The 24,609-nt window shown below is 37.6% G+C and overlaps 2 protein-coding genes across 2 annotated transcripts in view; one reads left to right on the top strand and one right to left on the bottom strand.

Annotated features, from left to right (window-relative positions):
* LOC134754741 (homeobox protein MSH-A) overlaps positions 1-5,558 on the top strand; it is a 34,969-nt gene extending 29,411 nt beyond the window's left edge. Inside the window, exons 2-5 of the mRNA XM_063691086.1 lie at positions 1,110-1,332; positions 3,047-3,204; positions 3,786-3,975; positions 5,396-5,558. Of these exons, the coding sequence (XP_063547156.1) occupies positions 1,110-1,332; positions 3,047-3,204; positions 3,786-3,975; positions 5,396-5,540 (716 nt within the window). The 3' untranslated portion in view covers positions 5,541-5,558. The remainder of the gene's footprint in view (positions 1-1,109; positions 1,333-3,046; positions 3,205-3,785; positions 3,976-5,395) is intronic.
* A 14,460-nt stretch (positions 5,559-20,018) lies between these two features.
* On the bottom strand, positions 20,019-20,636 carry LOC134755027 (uncharacterized). Its single transcript, XM_063691506.1, has one exon. The coding sequence runs from the start codon at positions 20,634-20,636 to the stop codon at positions 20,019-20,021; it is 618 nt and encodes a 205-aa protein (XP_063547576.1).
* Between the last annotated feature and the right edge of the window lie 3,973 nt (positions 20,637-24,609).

Raw genomic sequence — 24,609 nt, 5'->3', positions numbered from 1 at the left:
TATGTATTTATATATTTATTAAAAACTAAACTAAAATTAAAATAAGACTAAATAAAACTATATTAAATCTAAAAAGGGCCCCTGCAGCATAGTACCGTAAACGCTGGCAGCATTTCCTCGCTGGATTGTTAAACTAATACGCTGAGCGAGGAAGCTGCCAGCTCTTCGGTCTGCGGCGTCTCTAAGTCTCTTCAACGGGTCTTTAAAGGGATTCAGAGCGCCAGGGCCCCACGGACCATCGTAAATGTAATTATGTACGTATATCGTCGCTTTAGTACCTATCAGTACCATAGTCACAGGGCGGACACGCTATACATCAAAAATCACTTGCGTTTCTATGTGTGAACGGCACGTCTGTGCACGCGTCATGCGTCATAGTGTAAGTTGCTTAAAAATAGTACTGAGAGTACGCCAGAAGTCCGCCAGATTTGTGTCACGGGGCGAGGTAATTCGAGTCGGGGCGGGGCGGTGCGTGGCCGTTCTGGCCGTGCACGGAATTCGCGCGCGGGCAGTAGTTTGGAGCTAGGCAAAGATAGATATAACTCCGTAATAGATAGATACAGTCTAAGGAAAAAACGTGCCTCGAAAATCAAGAAAATTTTATTCTCGTTCAGAGGGCGCTACTAGTTTTGGCCTACAGTCGTATAGATGGCGTTGACGGTTTCGTTTGTTATTTAACAATTTTAACGCATATCAGTGAAAGAACATGGGTCATAATCATAAAAATAATTAATGCAAATAAAAATAATCATTTATCTATATTTAAATACATTCTATCGTATTTTTATAAATCTTCATTTTTAGTTTTAAAGTGTGTCGACAGATAGCAGTGAATTTACTGGGGTTACAAAATTTACTATGACAGTACCGCTCTATTATAAGTTACTCTATGGTCATAGTGTAAGTTGCTTAAAAATAGTACTGAGAGTACGCCAGAAGTCCGCCAGATTTGTGTCACGGGGCGAGGTAACTCGAGTCGGGGCGGGGCGGTGCGTGGCCGTTCTGGCCGTGCACGGAATTCGCGCGGGCAGTAGTTTGGAGCTAGGTGAATCTATGTAAGATTGTCCCCGAATATTTATTTGTCATTTCACTCAATATATCTCCCCTAGATGGCGTCACAGAAGACCAGGACACCAGCCAAGCTTCCGACAACGACGATGACATCTCCGTTGGCGACAACCGCAGCGACGCGTCGTCTAAATACGACAAGGACAAGGCCGAAACGGCGAGGTCCACGCCCGACGACTTTAATCGGCCCGAGTATTTCAAAAATGAGTTTGAGAGGAACGAGAGTTTGAAGTTGTATAATGGTGACCTGTTTCATATGTACAGGTAAGAATGGTAAAAAAAACACAAGCGCGAGTCGGACTCGCGTTCCAAGGGTTCCGTACATTACACAATTTATACAATGTATTTTTTATGTGAAACGTGAGTAAAAGTTTTAGTGTAAGTTTTGACATTGTAAATTTACTTATATTTTGGATTTGTAAGTATTTATCTACTTACTCTTATTGTAATTGTGTTGACAATCCTTATTGGAGCTATAATTTTATTTTCATTAGTATTGTTATTATTTTCATTTTTATTTTTATTTTGACGATCATGATAGAAATTCTTATATTTTTGACATTAATGCAAACTTATTATGTAAATTGTCTTTCATGAAATAAATCATCTAATCTAATCTAATCTAAAAATGTGTTTAAAAAACCCGTAGGGGTCGGATCAAAAACTAAGTAATTAAGTCCGACTCACGCTTGACTGCAATTTCTAATAGCTCTTCTTGTAATCTATAGGTAAAGATCTATTTTGAGTATTTTTTTCAAAATTTTAGACACAGTAGTTTCGGAGATAAAGGGGGGGAATGGTCATTTTTGCCTATTTTCTTAAATAACTTCTAAATTGTTTATCCTGAAATTATAAAAAAAAATTATTTGAGATTCTCACAATGAGCTCTTTCATTTGATATGTAACACGATATAAGTAGTTTGAAAAACTTTATTTTTTAAATTTCTCATTTACCCCCCAAAAGTGGCCCCCATGTTTAAAATTAATTTGTTTACGTTACATGTCTGTGTTTGGGTCACAAAGTTCACAAACTTAATTTCAACTAAATTGGCCCATTAGTTTCGGAGAAAATAGGCTGTGACAGACGAACAGACAGACAGACGCACGAGTGATCCTATAAGAGTTTCGTTTTTTCCTTTTGAGGTACGGAACCCTAAAAACTAGGAAAAATTTAGGTGGCCTTCATATAGGTATTTTTTGACTGAAAATGTAATTTTAAAGTTGAAAGAAGTCACTCAGTACCATCGCTCATACTGTTAACTGTCCTGTTTGTACATGTTATGGGCAACACAATTAGCCTCATTGCATGAAGTTTATATTTGAACGAAATATATTTTATTCGGATGTCTGTCACCGTTATATCATGTTACAAATGCATTTCCGTTATTAAATTATCATTTAATTGCTTAAAATAATAAATAAAAACCGGCCAAGTGCGAGTCGGACTCGCGCACGAAGGGTTCCGTACCATTACGCAAAAAACGGCAAAAAAATCACGTTTGTTGTATGGGAGCCCCCCTTACATATTTATTTTATTCTGTTTTTAGTATTTGTTGTTATAGCGGCAACAGAAATACACCATCTGTGAAAATTTCAACTGTCAATCACAGTTCATGAGATACAGCCTGGTGACAGACGGACAGCGGAGTCTTAGTAATAGGGTCCCGTTTGGGTACGGAACCCTAAAAATTACAAAAATTTGCCCGCGAAAAGCGAAACGCGCGAAGCGTCACGTGATGTCAGTTTAGTTCACATAAGTGTCATTAGTAGCAAACGTCAGTTGGACCGTCCAACGTGTGACGTCATCACGCTCTGTCGAATTCGCACCAAAAATTATGAGCGTCTCAACCGCAAAAAAAATTTCAACATTTTAAATATTTAAATTTTTGCACGAAACGCTATCAAAATTTTAGGTATTGAAAGTCACCTAAAACCTACGTGGTTACCTGCAAGACACGAAACAAATTGTTTTCGGCAGGCCCGAGCCAGGCAAGGAGGACGAAAACTTCGTGATCTCCGACAGCATCTACGGCAGGTCCATGGACTTGACGAAGAGCTCCTTCCAAAGTCAACTCTTGGCTGGATTTGCGTCCGTCATGGCTGGCGGCTCTCAGAGGGAAACTCAGGAGTCAGCAGGTGAGTATCATAATACTCACAATACAACGCTAATTTTCCTCTTAAGCTTTACAGGGTTCCATTTCCTACTTTTCATTTGCCATTTCGAAAGAAAAAACCCATGAGTTAGTACTTAGTAAGCGAGGATGAAGAAATCTCCTTGCCTGCTCGTTGCCACATACACGCAATTTGGGGCGTCTTTCCCTATAATAACATTATGTGGAATGAGCTCTCGCATTCAAGAGGCTCGTTCAAAATAAGACAAATACAGGACAAGCTAACGGAAACACGACTCCGATGGTATGGTCATGTCATGAGAAGGTCGGAGGACCACATGACTAGGAAGGTGCTAGAGTATGTAAAAAGCCGAAAAAGAGTGGACGACCCCGACTTACATGGATCTGGAGAAAATTGATTAGGAAAGCCGACCCCAAATAAAAATGGGATAAGGCCTGACGAAGAAGAAGAAGAGCTCTCGCATTTCCTCTATGACAGATTCTTCAAGAAGCTTCCTCAAAGATCGGTTTAACTGTAGTTTCTTGATATTGCTTATTGGTTTGAAATCGACCCACGAAAATACTAAAATTCCTCTTATTCCCTAGATCGTCAACCCCGAGCCAGCTCGTCCCGCAAGCCCCGCCGCCGCCGCACAGCCTTCACCCACGCCCAGCTCGCTTACCTTGAGCGCAAGTTCCGCTGTCAAAAGTACCTGAGCGTCGCCGACCGCGGGGACGTTGCTGACGCCCTGAGCTTGAGCGAGACGCAGGTCAAAACCTGGTACCAGAACCGGCGGTAAGTGGCCTTCTCTGCCTGGTACATATCTTTATCAGTCCTCTCTTTGGCGCCCAGCTCGCTTACCTCGAGCGTAAATTATGCTGCCAAAAGTACCTGAGCGTCACCGACTTCGGGGACGTTGCTGACGCCCTGAGCTTGAGCGAGATGCAGGTCAAAACCTGGTACCAGAACTGGCGGTGAGTGGCCTTCTCTGCCTGGTATATATCTTTATCGATCCTCTCTATGGCGCCCAGCTCGCTTACCTCGAGCGTAAATTATGCTGCCAAAAGTACCTGAGCGTCGCCGACCGCGGGTACTTTGCTAAAGCTCTCAGCTTGAGCAAGACGCAGGTCAAATCCTGGTACCAGAACCGGCGGTGAGTGGTCTTCTCTGCCTGGTACATATCTTTATCGGTCCTCTCTTTGGCGCCCAGCTCGCTTACCTCGAGCGTAAATTCCGCTGTCAAAAGTACCTGAGCGTCGCTGACCGCGGGGACGTTGCTGACGCCCTGAGCTTGAGCGAGACGCAGGTCAAAACCTGGTACCAGAACCGGCGGTGAGTGGCCTTCTCTGCCTGGTACATATCTTTATCGGTCCTCTCTATGGCGCCCAGCTCGCTTACCTCCAGCGTAAATTCTGTTGCCAAAAGTACCTGAGCGATCGCGATCGCGGGTCAAAATCTGGTACCAGAACAGACGGTAAGTATATATAGCCGGTCAATCAACTTTGTCAGTAGACAACTCCCGAAGTTCAAATTTTCTATGGGCCGATTACCCTTCGCGTCTACTTTCTTTTATATTTGCCGCCATTTTTTTACTGACGGAAATGGCTTGACTGATAAATTCTTTATTATCTGTTGTCTATTCTCTTTTCTCGGCTACGGTCAGTATGAGCGAGACGCAATGCAGGTCAAAACGTGGCACCAAAGTGGTGAGCCTGTCCTTGTCTGCCGGGCATAGTTTATATAAAACAAGTATTTTCACATTTTAGAACCAAATATAAGCGTCAGAACCAGTCCCTTTATGAATAAAACTGGACAGTTGCAGGCGTCCATAGGCGCCATAAAATAGTATTTTATACAATCGTGATATAATAGAGAGCTTTTCAGTTGAGTACCGTGTTTAAGCAACGAAGCTTGCTGAGTTGCTTAAGTAAGGTACGAGATTGAAAAGCTTGATTAGTATTGTATACTAAGAAATATTTTATCGAAATGTATGAAGTTCTATTTTCAAATTTTTTATGACTAAACCACAGACCTAAAATTTATGCTTACGCTCGGAAGTGCCATAGACTATCCAACGTTGAAAAGAGTAAGGTTGTAGTGTTGCATGTGAAGTTGTAATACACAGATTATACTCGACGAGTAGAAAAATTGCTATAATTCACTGATTTTCCATACAAAATGCTACAATCGACCAAAATCAGTATTTCTCTTTTAGAACAAAATGGAAGCGCCAGAACCAGCTCCGATTAGAGCAACTGCGTGCGCAGGCGGCCGGCGGGGGCGAGCGAGACGTCCGCTCGTTGCCTCTCTCTTGCGCGCTGCTCCCGTCCTACCCCGCCTACATGCACTGCCATATGTGAGCTGTGGACTTCTGTTAGCCTGGTACCATAGCAATATGGGTCCGTGAAATTTTAACAACTACATAAAGAAAGTTTACCAACCGACGCATGTTTTTTATTCAAAATGGTTATTAAAATAGGTATTAATATTTTTTCAAAACTCATCAAATATCTGGTGAAAATACTGCTGATATGTGTGTCTAAGTAATTTCGATGCTACCTGCTATGAAATATTATTAGCATGGTCCATATTACACCATAAACCATATACACACTAAATCTGATTTATCTATTCAGAGCTTAAGGATATAACCAAACGGAGACGCCATGTCTGTAATTTTCTGTACAAAAAAGTCTAGATTTTTGGTGGAGGGGAACGTCAAATGTATTACGTAACGTAAAAATAGCCATGTCAGATAAACGTCAGTCCATACATTGTGTATGACCATTGGCCGACTGAGACTTCCGGTTCGAGCGCCATCTTGATAGTCTCGTGATTAATTACTTTGTTTTTTGCTCATTAATATTGTTTAAAGTGTAATAATATCGATAGCTTATTATACAGTAACCTAATGTGGTAGTGTGCAGTGAATGGAGAATTAATCTTGAAGCGCGTTTAACCACCATTTTGGAGTCAACGGTCGGTAGTCCACGTGCTTCTTGTAAAGTCTAGCTATCGATTTACAAGCGCTAACAAATCACCGTACACTGTCTTGTACAACCGTACAATTTTTGTCGTATTTAAACCTCTTAATACCTTGATACTGGCAAAATAGTCCCACTGGACAGAAGCCATAATTTTAAAAGAAGAAGAAGAAGAGATTGGTCGACTATTTTCGACAGAGGAACGCCTGTTTAGGCTACTACTACCGTTTGGTTATATCCTCTAAGATTCAGATTTCAGGCATCATGATTTAAAAAAAAAGTGTTTACAATAATTAAGAATTTATGTTTCATAGTTATTAAGAAAATTGTTGATACTATTGTACATTTTAACCACAATATTTGTAACATAAAATTCACCGTCAGAAAAACATTCATTGGGGTAGCTATGACGTCGGGGTTATTAAAAAAAATTAACAAGTTTCTGTTAAAATTATTGCGCTTACGAAGTTGTCCACATACAATACAATATTGCAATCACTTTTGTTATAGTTATGTAATAACGTATTTGTTTTTACCTAAAATAGAGTAATTTCAGTTTGTAGGTTACTGTGCAATACTTATTTGTATTAATTTAATATCTAGTCTAGTCTTGTAGGTACCTGACATTATGTATATTATAATTATATTAAATATATTAATAAAGGGTCACTCACGTGTTTTAAGTCGAAAACGCTCGACATGTTTCACTCCGTACCGAGGATCATCAGGAGCTTGCGTCGACGGCAAAGATAGATATAACTCCGTAATAGATGGATACAGTCTAAGGAAAAAACGTGCCCCGAAAATCACGAAAATTTGATTCTCGATCAGATGGCGCCACTAGTTTTGGCCTACTCTCGTATAGAGGGCGTTGACGGTTTCGTTTGTTATTTATAATTTTAACGCATATCAGTGAAAGAACATGGGTCAGAATCATATAAAAATAATTAATGCAAATAAAAAAATCATATATCCATATTTAAATACATTTTAACGTATTTTTATAAATCTTCATTTTTAGTTTTAAAGTATGTCGATAGATGGCAGTGAATTTACAGTGGTTACAAAATTTACTATGACAGTACCGTTCTATCTTATTATATCATCTTTGGTCGACGGTGACGGACCGGCGCAGACTATTGAAACATGTCGAGCGACGTTGTTGGGAAACATGTCGAGCGTTTTTGACTTAAAACACGTGAGTGACCCGTTATTAATATATTTAATATGTCTGTCTCACGGAAGTTTTGTTATTAAAATATATTATAATTACATTATAATACTTACACTTACTTTGTAATCTCACAAAGTTGTACCTTCGAGTTGCTGCGAGCAAAGATAGATATAACTCCGTAATAGATGGATACAGTCTAAGGAAAAAACGTGCCTCTAAAATCACGAAAATTTGATTCTCGATCAGAGGGCGCCACTAGTTTTGGCCTAGTCTCGTATAGAGGGCGTTGACGGTTTTGTTTGTTATATATAATTTTAACGCATATCAATTGAAGAACATGGGTCAAAATCATATAAAAATAATTAATGCAAATAAAAAATCATTTATCCATATTTAAATACATTTTAACCATTTAACGTATTTTTATAAATCTTCATTTTTAGTTTTAAAGTGTGTCGATAGATGGCAGTGAATTTACAGCGGTTACAAAATTTACTATGACAGTACCGCTCTATCTTATTATATCCTCATTGCTGCGAGTAACATTGAAAGTATCGATAGTAAAATAGTTCAGTATTTTACTTTACTATTCTTATTAAAATGGACCATAATAATTTTAACCACAATCGCTTGTTTTTATTAGTGTTTATAATTTTATTATTTTTTATACTATGTTTTTATAACTTTGTAACATAGTTTTACAGGAGAGTTCAAAAGAAATAGCACAGATTTGTTTTAAAATACGGTAAAACGGGGTGGCTTAGGAAAGTTTGATACTTTGATAGTTTAAAAATGGCTACAAAATGACCATTATTCATTATTTACTGAAACTGTTCATGGAATTAGTTAGAGTACATATTGATATTCACCTAGTGTAAAAAATTCCACATAAAAATATATTATGACTTAAAAGCTGAAATTTTATTCGCCCCGGCATTTCAAAGCCACCTCGTTTTACTATTTTATTTCAGTAATAATTAAGAAACTCCATTCAAAATATTGTTTGTAATGCCTTATTATTACGTTTACGTATTATTACATTAAATTATTACGTCTTAATGTGACCCACTTTCATTAGTTATCATTCGCTTGCCCTTGTCCCATTCACTTGGGGTCGGCGCAGCATGTCTTTTTCTTCCATACCTCTCTGTCACCCGTCATCTCATAATTCACTTGCGTGAGTTTCATATCATCTTTCACACAGTCCATCCACCTTTTCCTCGGTTTTCCTCTCCTCGTACTTCCCTCCACATTCATTCTTAATACCTTTCTCGTCACATGACTTTCATCCCTCCGCATCACATGCCCGTACCATGCTAGGCGATTTGCCCTTACTTTTTCTGTTATGGGTGCAACTTTCAGGCTTCCTCTTATATACTCATTCCTTATCCTATCCATTCTCGTCACGCCACACATCCACCTTAACATTCTCATCTCCGCTACATGCAATCTCTTTTCATCCGTCACCTTTAGGGCCCAACACTCTGATCCTGAGTGTATGGATCAGAGTGTTGGGCCCTAAAGGTGACGGATGAAAAGAGATTCATTAGTATTAAGTGTAAATAAGAATCAGAATAAAGCCCTATGTCGATTTTGTACTATGTATTTATTTGTAGAATATTTATTATCTTAGTTGTAAGTAGCGTTTTTGAAAACTGTAAGTAGTATCTCATTGTAAAGTTGTAGAAATAGGAATAGAAATAATTAAAAATGGTTTTTAATAATTGTTGTTTTCCTTACATATACCCACAGTGAAAATAAGAAAATATTTTTTTAATGAAGCCCACCACTGAGTCTTGCAGGATCTATTCTGTCTTAGGAACCATCATTAAGGAATCCATACTAATATTATAAATGCGAAAGTCTGTCTGTCTGTGTGTTCCCTCTTCACGCTTAAACCTTAGGATAACCCTAGAGATAGGTTGAGTCCCTGAGAAGGACATAGGATAGTTTTTATCCCGAAAATCATCCTTTAAGAAAGTAAAAAGCGGGGTGGAATTGAGATAATTAATGAAGTGTCTGCTAATTTGTGTGCATAATATGCTCAAATTGAATAATTGCTATAAGATTTTCTCCAGGCGCTATTCTTACTCTAGCTGGGGTTACTAAGTCCACGCAGACGAAGTCGCGGGCACAAGCTAGTAGTAATATTATGCGAAGGTCTGTCTGTGTGTTACCTCTTCACGTTTAAACCGCTGAACTGATTCAGTTGAAATTAGACATAGATAGTTTGAGTCCCGGGGAAGGACATAGGATAGTTTTTTTCCGGAAATCATCCCGAGGGTGAAAATTTTCTCACTTCTACTCCGAAAGTGCGTTGATGCATCGCCTGACAATTATGTAAGTATTATGCTCAAATTGAATCATTGCCTTTACATTTTATCAAGGCGTTAGAGGTTAGAATTGTCTCTCAAATAAGAATATAAGGAAGTTATAGGGAATCAATAAAAAGCAGATTAGATAAAAAAATAAGCTACCCAAAATACTAATTCTACGCAGACGAAGTCGCGGGCAAAAGCTGGTTTTGAATAACGCGCATTTCTATGCTGACAAATTGGTTTGCCATCTTCTGCCAGACGTATCTGACGGATGTCTGTACATAATTATATACAGGGTGGCTAAAAAATTTGTGCATTCCCGCTGCCAGGGAGGTTTTGGGATTATACTGAGCAACTTTTACTATGGGACATGGGACCGACGAAATCGCGGAAAAAAATTTACCCTCCCATAGAAAAAGGACCAGCCAAAATGTATGATGAAGCAGCCAAATTTTTTTTCGCGATTTCGGTGTTGGTCCCATAGTAAAAGTTACTTACTTACATACTTAAGGGGCCCACTGACTATCAGTCCGCCGGACGATATCGGCCTGTCAGTTAGAACAAAAATTTGACAGTTCCGAACAACTGACAGGCCGATATCGTCCGGCGGACTGATAGTCAGTGGGCCCCTTTACTGCTGTGGCGCGACGACCCGAAGTGGATCTTGGCCTCCGACACCAAAGACCGCCATGCTACTCTGTCCAAAGCCGTTTCTGTCCAAAACTCTATCTGTCTGTCTGTGTGTCTGTTCTGTTATAGTAAAAGTTGCTCAGTATAATCCCAAAACCTCCCTGGCAACGGGAATGCATTTATTTTTTAGCCACCCTGTATATCCCTAGCTAATAGTGTTGCCGCCGTTACGTCGTAAGCAAAATTTTATTTTTATTTTATTTTCCTTTTCAAAATGTACGTAAAGGACGATAACACGAACCATAGAGTAACTTATACTAGAGCGGTACTGTCATAGTAAATTTTGTAATCCCAGTAAATTCACTGCCATCTGTCGACACACTTTAAAACTAAAAATAAATATTTATAAAAATACTATAAAATGTATTTAAATATGGATAAATGTTTTTATTTTATTTGCATTAATTATGTTTATGATTTTGACCCATGTTCTTTCACTGATATACGTTAAAATTGTTAAATAACAAACGAAACCGTCAACGCCATCTATACGACAGTTGGCCAAAGCTAGTAGCGCCCTCTGAACGAGAATCAAATTTTCTTGATTTTCGAGGCACGTTTTTTCCTTAGACTGTATCCATCTATTGCGGAGTTATATCTATCTTTAGTATAAGTTACTCTATGTTCCCAGCTAATAGTGTTGTCGCCGTTACGTCGTAAGGATAATTTTCCTTTTCAAAATGTACTTAAAGGACGACAACACGAACGTTTGTATTGTCGCATTGATGTCTAATCAGGGACAATTGGGGAGCCGCTCAAAACAGCGCAATTATAGGCCTTTAATAAACAAGGTGGTTAGGGCCAGATTGGTGGGTAATGTTGCCCCCGTCACCCCTTACAGCGCACAGCGCTTTAGTCTGTTCACATTGTCCAATCCGATATCGGATGTCGGATACGACCATAAGGGAGTAAAAACGGGACCATATTACTAAGACTCCACTGTCCGTCTGTCTGTCACACCTATATCTCATGAACCGTGATAGCTAGACAGTTGAAATTTTCACAAATTATGTGTTTCTGTTGCCGCTATAATAAATACTAAAAAAGTACGGAACCCTCGGTGGGCGAGTCCGATTCGCACTTGTTATATCGGTTATCATTTGAACAAAGATAGATATAACTCCGTAATAGATGGATACAGTCTAAGGAAAAAACGTGCCTCGAAAATCAAGAAAATTTGATTCTCGTTCAGAGGGCGCTACTAGCTTTGGCCTACTGTCGTATAGATGGCGTTGGCGGTTTCGTTTGTTATTTAACAATTTTAACGCATATCAGTGAAAGAACATGGGTCAAAATCATAAAAATAATTAATGCAAATAAAAAAAATCATTTATCCATATTTAAATACATTTTATCGTATTTTTATAAATCTTCATTTTTAGTTTGAAAGTGTGTCGACAGATGGCAGTGAATTTACTGGGGTTACAAAATTTACTATGACAGTACCGCTCTAGTATAAGTTACTCTATGATTTGAACAATAAACATTTGAACAATATTGATTATTTAATTTCGGAATGGGCAAATATTGATTGAATGACAAAATTAATTACTAGAGTTAGACCAAGAGAAGTCTGCAACGATTTTGATAGTACACGCAGTGCAAGTGTTATTTTAAACGTCAAACTTCTATGAAATTATGACGTATAAATAACACTTGCACTGCGTGTGCTATCAAAATCGTTGCAGACTTCTCTTGGTCTAACTCTATATCATTTGGGTGTAGGGTACTTATTTCCACATGTCGCCGCCGCACGTGACCGCCGCCATACCGATGATCCGGGAGGAATGGGAATGATTTATGAAAACACCTATTTTGCATCTGTGCCCGGCGGGGACAAACGGGAATACTTACACCTATCATTTGGTACGATAATTGATAACAATACGAGTAATACAGCGCTTAAAGCGCTTATTTGTCTGACATCCAAACGCCAGCGGCGGGCGAGAGGCGAAATGCCACGAATCTACATAATGCCCTCCGAATCTTAATGCCCGCGCTGATTGGAATGGAACGCAAATTGCGGTCCTTAGCTCTTGTTTAAATTTCAATGTTTCCCTTTTGCAAACAAAAGGTATCAATTCCACATTGAAAATGGAGTAATTTGAATCGCGAATGTCTAGTTATTGGTGTAAAACAGGGATGTTGCGGATGCCGATTTTTTGACATCCGCGCATGCGGATGCGGATTTTTAAAGGCTCACATCCGCGGATGCGGATGTCGAGATTAGGCACTTAAAACAACGTCAAATATTACACTTTAGTAATTTTTATTAAAAAAAAATACGAAATTAGTATTTGAACAACAATATAGATAGGTACCCCACAATCGAATTACTGTACTAAAGTCCAAATAAAACGAAAAAAATTACTTCTTGTCGCTGTCCGTCATAGGATAAAGTGCTCGATCGACGAATCACAAAAACGAAACGAGATTCCTATTGGCTAATGACGAAATTACCTAGCGCTTACGGCGCCGTTAAGACGTTCCTGTACCTACCTGTTCCACATCCGCATCCGCATGAGGCTCCGCATCGATTTTATGCGGATGCGGATGTTGAAAATAATGCTGAAGTTCCGCGGTTGCGGATGCGGATGCGAATATTCGCAACATCCCTGGTGTAAAACCGAAGAACGTGTATAGTATGAATCTTCTTAAATGATTTTTACGTCTAAGACCTTAATCAGTTAAACAAACGTCATTGTTTCTCGAGAGGTCGGCCAATGTGTGCCATTGTGTCTGAGCGCGTGCTACGTGCCCCATTTAGGGCAGGGTGGTTCGTAGCCATTTTGTATTTTAAAATATGACTTGTTCTGGGCCTATCATTGAACTTATTAGTAACGTATAGAACCGGCACAGAGAACTAGTATTTTGCGCCATGAGTTGCTACCGTTTTGGCATCAAACCATAGAAGCGGAGCGTGAATCTCGCGACCTAAACGCGTAACCGCCATGAATTTTACGGCGCTTACGACGTTATGGTCTCGTGGTACAGGTTGTGATTGAGACAAAGTCATTGTTTGGTATGGTGTCTCTATAGCAATAATAACCCAATGGTGCCTATGCCTATATCACAGTGCGGACACGCTATACGTCAAAAATCACGCGTTTCTATGTGTGAACGGCACGTCTGTACACGCGGCATGCGTCATTGTGTAAGTTGCTTAAAAGTAGTACTGAGCGGCCGGCAAACGGCCGTCAATCTGGTGTCGCGGGGCGAGGTAATTCGAGTCGGGGCGGGGCGGTGCGTGGCCGTTCTGTATACTATTACTTATTCTGTGCGTATATTTAGTTTCAGGTTTTAAAAAGGGCCTGACACTCTTAGAGAAAGATAGTCTTATTGCGATTCCTATAAGAGGAAAGAGAATATAGTGCCACATGCTAATCCTTATCACCGACCGGGTTTTTCATGGTCGGGTTATGGCAGCATATAGGAGGCGATGGCGAAATACCGAAATTTATAAGTGAAAGAGAAAAAGGATTATGCTGCCATACATTGACCTGTCAATACATGAATATGTATTTCTCTTACCCCTGGTCGCTTGGTTTCATGTCTATAACTACTATACTAGGTCTATGAGTTTTAAGGTCGCCAGAACTGCTCAAAAAGCGCTGTGTTAATGAAAAAGTATGATTTGTCATTTAAGCTGAAATCAATACCTAATTATTACTAATTCGGAATCACTTAAAATTGCTTTTCATCACTTATTGCTGCGTCTACAAATAAAGTTGTAATTTGGATAGGTTATTATACAGACATTTATTTCTGATTAGATCACCCAGCGCGCCTAATGGTAAACAAAGATAGATATAACTCCGTAATAGATGGATACAGTCTAAGGAAAAAACGTGCCTCGAAAATCAAGAAAATTTGATTCTTGTTCAGAGGGCGCTACTAGCTTTGGCCTACTGTCGTATAGATGGCGTTGACGGTTTCGTTTGTTATTTAACAATTTTAACGCATATCAGTGAAAGAACATGGGTCAAAATCATAAAAATAATTAATGCAAATAAAAAAATCATTTATCCATATTTAAATACATTCTATCGTATTTTTATAAATCTTCATTTTTAGTTTGAAAGTGTGTCGACAGATGGCAGTGAATTTACTGGGTTTATAAAATTTACTATGACAGTACCGCTCTAGTATAAGTTACTCTATGTGGTAATTAACACTATACACGGTGGCTCAAAAATTAGTGCATTCCCATTGCCAGGGAGGTTTTGTGATTATACTGAGCATCTTTTACTATGGGACTAACCCCGAAATCGCGAATAAAAATTTCGCTGTCATACATTTTAGCTGGTCCATTTTCTATGGGAGGGTACTTTTTAAAAATATTCGTGACATGACACAGTAAAGGAGACGCTTTTCACATAGATTTTCGTACATTGACCCGGCAGTTGCTATCTCTATTGCACGCGCATAATTATATTGCTGCCAAGTTGACAGTGACATTGACATCCGGCATCATGAGCGGGACATCTATATAATTATGCGCGTGCAATAGAGATAGCAACAGGCGGGTCATTGTACAGTCGAAGGCAAAAATATCAATCCAGACAAATGGCTCAAAAATATGTTTACACGTCTTTATTGTCTAAGGACTCTAAGGTATATAAGAGCGTACAAATATATTTGAAACTTTGGGAATGTATATATATTCATAGAGTAACTTATACTAGAGCCGTAGTGTCATAGTAAATTTTGTAACCCCAGTAATTTCACTGCCATCTGTCGACACACTTTAAAACTAAAAATGAAGATTTATAAAAATACGATAAAATGTATTTAGATATAGATAAATGATCTTTTTTTATTTGCATTAATTATTTTTATGATTTTGACCCATGTTCTTTCACTTATATGCGTTAAAATTGTTAAATAATAAATGAAACCGTCAACGCCATCTATACGACTGTAGGCCAAAACTAGTAGCGCCTTCTGAACGAGAATTAAATTTTCTTGATTTTCGAGGCACGTTTTTTCCTTAGACTGTATCCATCTATTACGGAGTTATATCTATCTTTGATATATATATTCACTGTACGAAAATCTATGTGGAAAGTGTCTCTGCTTTAGCACTCAGACTGGTTTTATTTCTTCCGGCACATGCGTCGTCTATTCCACAAAATGTCTGTGAATTAGACTATGAGGGGAGCTCAAGAGACACGTTTTGAATGGATTAGTTAAGTGATAAGATAATTATAATTATCTGTGACATCCAGCTTGATCAAAGCCATTAGATGCCTTTGTAAAACCGCACTTAAGGCGACATACGTTCATAAAAGTCTCGCAATGTATATATACCAATATGTGTGTGTATGTGTAGGGTGTGTTTGTGTGTTTTTCTTTATTTATCATCACAGTAAATGTGGAATTGCACGCAGGCTTAGCGGGAACTATAGAAAAAGCGTTTTCCCTAGGGAGTTAAGTTTCTAGTATTATGAATCACTACATAGTATAAAACAAACTTTCCGCTGTCTGTCTGTCCCTATGTATGCTTAGATCTTTTAAACTACGCAACGGATTTTGATGCGGTTTTCACCGGTCAATAGAGTAATTCTTGAGGAAGGTTTTAGTGTATAATTTGTAAAGATTTTGTGTAATCCGTGCAAAGCCGGGACGGATCGCTAGTACTACATAATATCATAGAGTAACTTATACTAGAGCGGTACTGTCATAGTAAATTTTGTAACCCCAGTAAATTCACTGCCGTCTGTCGACACACTTTAAAACTAAAAATGAAGATTTATAAAAATATGATAGAATGTATTTAAATATAGATAAATGATTTTTTTTATTTGCATTAATTATTTTTATGATTTTGACCCATGTTCTTTCACTGTTATGCGTTAAAATTGTTAAATAACAAACGAAACCGTCAACGCCATCTATACGACTGTAGGCCAAAACTAGTAGCGCTCTCTGAACGAGAATCAAATTTTCTTGATTTTCGAGGTACGTTTTTTCCTTAGACTGTATCCATCTATTACGGAGTTATATCTATCTTTGATAATATATTTAAAACTATTTTTTTGTACATTAACTCTTGGGCATTAGTATGTTAGAACTGGGACTTAAATGTGGTATTTTCTATAAAAAGGGACCTTATTGTCGATGGCGCTTACGCCATTATTAACGATGCTCCGATATTAACATGCCGCGCGGTGCTGTGCGGCGTAAGCGCCATCGACAATAAGGTCCCTTTTCATAGAAAATGCCCCAAATTGTCACATGCGCGTGCATTTCGCTTGTAGGGTAAACTTGAATTATTTAATGACACGCCATTCGGTGATACAAGTTTTGAAGCATGACACCCAGGAAAGCTAGTGACATGGAGACTATAAAAAGGAGCCAAATCTCTATGTATGAAAAGCGTCCACCAAAAAACAGTAATTAGGCGGCACCACCATACACCGAAATACTACCAAAAACAACCTACGTAATTTGGTCGGGTTATTTGTTGCCTTATATGGTTCATGTTATACTCATGTCCCAGAGCCTAACTAGCGCCACCGGAGAGATTAGGAACTATTATTTAAAGCTGAAAGCGGTCACTTTTGCAACAATTCTGCCATAAGAGATTGGCATCCTTTTTATACCATCCATAGCTAGTGAATTAGGGTCTTTTAAATGGGACTTCACGGCTTCACGGCTTTGGCGGCTTTGCCGTGAGGCCCATTTAAAAGCCCTAATTCACAAGCTTTCCTGGGTGTCATGCTTCAAAACTTGTATCACCGAATTCAGCGTGTCACCAAATAATACTAGTTTACCCTACATGTCCGTACATGTATTGGCTCGAGCGACATGCACGTGCGACTGACATCATATTGTTGTTACAATGTAAGTTTGAATTGGCTTTATTACATACCTATACAATATTGAAATTTCATAAATACAAAATACACCCGGCGTATCTCGCCTTAAGAGGCCAGTGTCGATTTTAGTCGCAAGAATGTAAAATTGGTAGATTTAGTCCGTGAAATTTTACACACTTTGTTACGTAATTGAAATAACGAGTACTGGTATCTATTAGCACGTCTTCTTATCTTACCTTTTATCAGATCAGTTTTTTGAAAACAGACTCACTAAATTAGTAATGTTTGCTTTTCTGATGGACGTTTAGGTAAACGCGCGTAAAGCACTGAATTTGTCGCTCTTATTTGTAAATTTCGTAAAGTTTGGACTGCTAAACATGGTAATATTGTATTACACATATCCTGTACTTGACGTTTATCAGACTACATTTTTATTATTATGACTTGGAAGTAGTGTAAATGAAAGTTAGACGAAATCAATTTTCTCCAGAAATTACTTCAAAACAAGTGACAATTTCTCTGAAAATCGACTTAATTTCAACGTAATTTTGATACGTAAACAATCTACAACATTTGCTGAAACTATTCTTATACATCAATTTGTATAATTTACCACCATGATTTTTTGATGAATTTTTAAAAACTGCCCCTTCTCTTCATGCATTACCGGTGACGCACGCTCGCGACCTCATTATTAAAAGGCAAGATGAGAAGACGTGCTAATAGAAATCAATACTTGTTATTTAGATATTACGTAACAAAACGTGTATAATTTCAACGACTAAATCTATCAATTTTACATTTTTGCTCCAAAATCGACTACGGCCTCTTAAAGTTGAAGGAGGGATTCATCGTGGGGATAATTTGATCGAATTACAATGATGGCTTATTTAATTATTAAATTTTAATATAAGTATTGATGTTTTATAAACGCAACTAAACTTGTAGTACAACAGACGCAAACACATGGAAAGGTTTGGATGCGTGAAGCAGATATGTATTTTTCACATCACCAATTCGAAAAAGGAGTTTTTCTTCCCTGCTAGAAGGGATCAAAGTGGCACTTTTCTTCCCTGCTAGAAGGGATCAAAATAACACTTCTGTTCTAGGACACTATTTTTTTATTTTTTTGCACATTATTTTTTTAGCTTAAATAATATTCTTAAACATCATAATTACCTCATAGGTGATGTGAAAAGCAGTATGTGTCACATGGTAGCTAAAATTATTTCCATCTTGGACGTAGCACACTTGAGTCCCTCCCTCGTTACTCTCGGGATTCTATTATAGAATCCTTCGCTTCGTTTAGGATTCAATGTACGCCCTCGCCGTAAATATGTCATTTTGCTCCCTTGTAACACAATCTACTGTTGTTAGGCATCGATCAATAATTACTAACGTATGGAACCGACACAGAAAACCAGTATTTTATTTATTTACTAGCTTTTGCCCGCGACTTCGTCTGCGTGGACTTAGTAACCCCAGCTAGAGTAAGAATAGCGCCTCGCCTGGAGAAAATCTTATAGCAATTATTCAATTTGAGCATATTATGCACACAAATTAGCAGACACTTCATTAATTATCTCAATTCCACCCCGCTTTTTACTTTCTTAAGGGATGATTTTCGGGATAAAAACTATCCTATGTCCTTCTCAGGGACTCAACCTATTTCTATGCCAAATTTCATCTAAATCAATTCAGCGGTTTAAGCGTGAAGAAGGAACACACAGACAGACAGACAGACAGACTTTCGCATTTATAATATTAGTATGGATTATTGAGGAGAAAGCACAGACAACATACAATGGGATAAACAACAATTTTTAAGGAAAAAAAAACCGACTTCAATCGGGGATGCCGGTGAAAGATTACGTTGATGATACACTTAGATTTCATTCAATGAAATGAAAAAGACAGCATATTTTGCCTAATTATGTAGAAAAGGAGGTAAAACCACCCACTTTTCTAATAGTATTTCGTTTCTGTGAGGATCGCAGTTCTAACCTAACCCAATTTTCTGATCGCAGTTAAAAATTGGTTAAGAAATGACGGAGTTATGGAGTAACAAACATAAAAAAAAACACAACCGAATTGAAAAGCTCCTTCTTTTGAAATCTTGAAGTCGGTTAAAAAACTTAAAATAGCATAAATATATCACTAAAAGTCGAGATAACGCCAGGAATTCTAACCTATTTTTATTTATTTATTTAAACTTTATTGCACAAGCAAAGAAAAATGTACAAATGGCGGACTTAATGCCAAAAGGCATTCTCTACCAGTCAACCATTAGGTCAAACAGAGACATAAATGTTGGTGCAGTGAGATTCATGAATTATGACGAGAAATAGAACCAAAAAAAAGTCAAATATTATGTATATATATATATATATATATATATATATATATAGATAAACATAATAAAGTAAACTAACAAAATTATGATTAAATACTAATACTTATATGATATACAAAAAATAAACTAATACATATTAGTACATACAAGATGGAGAACATTATTTAAATTCTTCTGACAGAAGATGCTTGCGGAGTAGACGCTTAAAAACAGGTTTGCTTGGGGCTTGTCGAATCGAGAGAGGGAGGGAATTCCAGAGACGGGTTGCCTCAACGGCGAAAGAGTTGGACATAAAACCAGTACGGTGAGAAGGGATGGAGAGTTTGAGTGAGCGGGAGGAACGCAGTTCACAGCCTGGACGGGGGGCGACAAAAATGAATTTACATTTAAGATATCCTGGTGTTTAAGGCTCGAACAAGATGGAAAATAATATACTCAGGATTCTAAGGGAACTACGCCGACGGATGGAAAGCCAGTTGAGCTGACGTCGATCGAAACCTATCGATACATATGATCAGCATCAGACAGACCTGTCCAATGCGTGATCATACTACACTCCAGGTCATATCTCTTCACTTCGCTCAGTTGTAGTTCTATAACCTCCACCTTATCAGGGCAAGTCGTGTTGTCAAATACCGTTTCATCGTCATAATAGTCCAGCGGTTCAAATTGGTATTCTGTATCTCTTCTAGCAGGTTTTTGATTTAGTGTATCTTCTTCTACTGTATTTAAATTTATATTATTGTCTGTAGCATTTGTAGCTTCTTTATTGATCTTTTCTTCTTTTGCTTCGATTACTGACTTGGTTTTATCTGAATTTTCGTTAGATTCTTCATTATCTTTAGCTTCACTCTTAAGACAATTGGCTATTTTAATATCTTCATCATTAACGCGTCGAGGATCAGCAGGTACGTATTCATCTTTACCGTCGTTGTTCCTAATACTCTTTTTAACTGCTTCTATCTTCGCCGGATCTACGTTAGCTAAGCAAGCTGCAGTATCTTCATCCTCAAAATGATGACTTTTCAATTTATTGATTTTGAAGTGTTTCATATCAAATTGTGTTGATACCGTTTGATGTTCTTTATTTTCTTTTAAATTTGGATCATTTTTCATATCAAATTGTGTCGATTCCGTTTGATGTTCATTATTTTCTTTTAAATTTGGATCATTTATTTTGTTATTCGTATCCGTTATTTTAGCTTTGTTTAAAGTGTCCGTCTCGGTTGTAATTTCTTCATTGGTTACATGTATAAATACGTATATCACTAAATATAAACAGTTGAGTATTAAATTCATGTTAAAGTGTGACACTAGTACATGTGTATTTCGTTAAAGTAAGAAAAAGATTTGATTGAAGTTTAATTAAATCTGTGAATGTTATTGTTTCGCTTGGCCATGCTTTAAACATGTTTATAAAAGCAATTAGGTATTGTTTTTTAACTGAAATATGATTTATACCCGCCTAACGAAAAGAGGAGGATCACGATCATTATACTATTTATAGAATAGAATAGAAATGTTTATTGTAAAAATCTATATACAGCGCCATACAAGTTTAAAAAAGAAGATCTTTATTATTATTTATTTATTGATAATATAAAATTACATTTCAATAACGTTTAACGTAGTCCTCATTTTCCTCTCTGGATATTAACATTATATATTGAAACTATTTTGACACAGTTTGTTGTATATCAAACAGCTGTTCGAAAAAAAATCTCTTTAACATCTCATGTTTCTATCTTTGTTGTATATATTTGTAAACTAAGACTTACATTAGGCGAACCCAAAATATTAAAAATACACGCTTAATATCAAGACATTCTAAATTATTGTCACAAAGCTAAAAAAATAAAGTAGGAAAAAGTTACATAATTATACCTACCCTTTAATTACATGACAAAATGTTGAATTGGCAACTATCACAGCCAGAGTAATTTACTTTTTAAATGTTCTATTATTATTTTTACCAAATTGTCAATGAGTAGTATAAAATCCATCGCTTAAAAGATTACACTTTTCTATTGAAATACAAGCTTGTTTTGCATACTTTTGGCCTGGGGTGTATAATATCAAAGAGGATATAAAAGGATAGAGTGGTACTGTCATAGTAAATTTTGTAACCGCTATAAATTCACTGCCATCTATCGACATACTTTAAAACTAAAAATGAAGATTTATAAAAATACGTTAAAATGTATTTAAATATGGATAAATGATTTTTTTATTTACATTAATTATTTTTATATGATTTTGACCCATGTTCTTTCACTGATATGCGTTAAAATTATAAATAATGCTTAAGTGGCTCCTGTGATGTTGCTTACGTCCATGGGCGACGATGACTGCTTCCCATCAGGCAGCTCGTCTGCTCGTTTGCTGAACATCACATAAAAAAAAAAAAAAAAATAACAAACGAAACCGTCAACGCCCTCTATACGAGAGTAGGCCAAAACTAGTGGCGCCATCTGATCGAGAATCAAATTTTCTTGATTTTCGAGGCACGTGTTTTCCTTAGACTGTATCCATCTATTACGGAGTTATTATCTATCTTTGATAATATTTATTTTATTTTATTGAAGAGCGTCTCGCTATTAGCGCCATCTCTTAATTTTTTGTCAACGAGAAACAAAAGAAGCTGCGGCGAGAACATTGCATTGGGCGAGTGAAAACCTAAATAGATTGGAAAACTTTTTACAGATGGCGTTGTATAAGAAATGAAGTCTCAGAGCAGCCGCGCAGCGTACCAACGGGCGAAATTTTTGGTTTACACAGATGGCGTCGCAAGACTAGCAAGTGTATTCAGGACACGCGAATAGAGCCGAGCAATAGGAAGCGTGCTTAAACTGTAGGGGGCAGCACGAGAGCTGCCTGTTTATGGGGGATATTACTGCAATGTTTCGCCACCAGTGCAGCAGTAGCCTTTTTACTTATACCAAAGATAGATATAACTCCCTAATAGATGGATACAGTCTAAGGAAAAAACGTGCCTCGAAAATCAAGAAAATTTGATTCTCGATCAGATGTCGCTACTAGCTTTGGCCAACTCTCGTATAGAGGGCGTTGACGGTTTCGTTTGTTATTTAACAATTTTAACGCATATCAGTGAAAGAACATGGATCAAAATAATAAAAATAATTAATGCAAATAAAAAAAAATCATTTATCCATATTTAAAATTCATTTGTTTAAGTGACATGTCCGTCTTTGGGTCACAAACTTACATATGTGTACAAAATTTCAACTTAATTAGTCCAGTAGTTTCGGAGAAAATAGGCTATGACAGACGGACAGACAGACAGACGCACGTGATCCTATAAGGGTTCCGTTTTTTCCTTTTCTTCTATTGATACAATTTTTAGTCCGCATTCCACATCCGAAGCGCCATTTTTAGGGTTCCGTACCTAAAGGGTAAAAACGGGACCCTATTACTAAGACTCCGCTGTCCGTCTGTCTGTCCGTCTGTCCGTCTGTCACCAGGCTGTATCTCATGAACCGTGATATCTAGACAGTTGAAATTTTCCCAGATGGTGTATTTCTGTTGTCGCTATAACAACAAATACTATAAACAGAATAAAGTGAATACTTAAGGGGGGCTCCCATACAACAAACGTGATTTTTTTGCCGTTTTTTTCGTAATGGTACGGAACCCTTCGTGCGCGAGTCCGACTCGCACTTGGCCGGTTTTATTATGATTCCCACAAACATCCAAATACCCTATTTACTTGCAAGAAACATTCCCGTCCGGCCACCAGGATGTCATGAACATAAACTACACTACTCTTCGGTCAGATAACGCCATTAGGTGACGTCACGCGAAAGGGCACATCGTACCAGGGCTTCAGGAAACTAAACCATCACTGCGGTTTATCGAAACAATCTAAAATCAACCTTATTCACAAGTATGAAGGTACAGTTTGTTTAAGGGATGTGCGAGTTGGAGTTGATCTATGAAGCTGTGTTAATGTTACGCGTTTGAATTGCGACTTTATAATAAGGACTTAAAGTGGTATTTGGATTGCAGCGTTTGATTTTCGATTTTCGAATTGTTTTAATCATGACATTGACAAAGCTAAGGCAAGTTATACCCTAAATTAATAGAAATTTCAGTTGGCTTTCGTTTAAAGTAGATCAGTTGTTAAATACATTTTGTTATATGGTATGAAAATGCATTTAGTAAACAGTTGAACTTTGCATATGGTAATTAGCCATTCAAAGAAGACAGCTATTGTTATTAATTCTCGTGTTCGCGTTAATTTTTCTTTGTTTTCAGCGGATTTACAGTTTCATGCAGCAAACGAGGAATTTTAGCGTATTTTGATTTCCTTGGAAGGCCCTATAGACGGACATGAAAGCAAGGTGCCCAAACCGAAACATATTACGTACGTTCGTAAGTTTACTAGTAACATAATAACAAAATTGCATTATCTGCCTCTCTAGGCAAATAACGAAAGCCCCAGGCCTTCTTGAACACATCGTTGGCTTTGTTACTATCAAAGATAGATATAACTCCGTAATAGATGGATACAGTCTAAGGAAAAAACGTGCCTCGAAAATCACGAAAATTTGACTCTCGATCAGATGGCGCCACTAGTTTTGGCCTACACTCGTATAGAGGGCGTTGACGGTTTCGTTTGTTATTTAACAATTTTAACGCATATCAGTGAAAGAACATGGGTCAAAATCATAAAAATAATTAATGCAAATAAAAAAAATCATTTATCCATATTTAAATACATTTTATCGTATTTTTATAAATCTTCACTTTTAGTTTTAAAGTGTGTCGATAGATGGCAGTGAATTTACTGGGGTTACAAAATTTACTATGACAGTACCGCTCTAGTACTTATAAGTTACATTATGGTTACTATTTTTGCCGACTACTGCAGTACCTATTTGGAGCCCTCACATCTCCAGTTCTCCGTTTAAAAATCTCGATAAATTCTCGATATACGTGTTCAGACGATAAATCCTTAACTCATCGTATCGTCTTCAACACCTTTGCGGCCCGGCCACGACATCGCGGCGGCCATTAGGTGGGAACGAAAGGTCCGATCGCTATGTCTCGCTCCAACCTAACGGCCACG

Source organism: Cydia strobilella, chromosome Z (assembly GCF_947568885.1).
Source record: "Cydia strobilella chromosome Z, ilCydStro3.1, whole genome shotgun sequence".
NCBI classification, from domain to species: Eukaryota; Metazoa; Arthropoda; class Insecta; order Lepidoptera; family Tortricidae; genus Cydia; species Cydia strobilella.
This window is presented reverse-complemented; position numbering and strand designations above follow the sequence as displayed.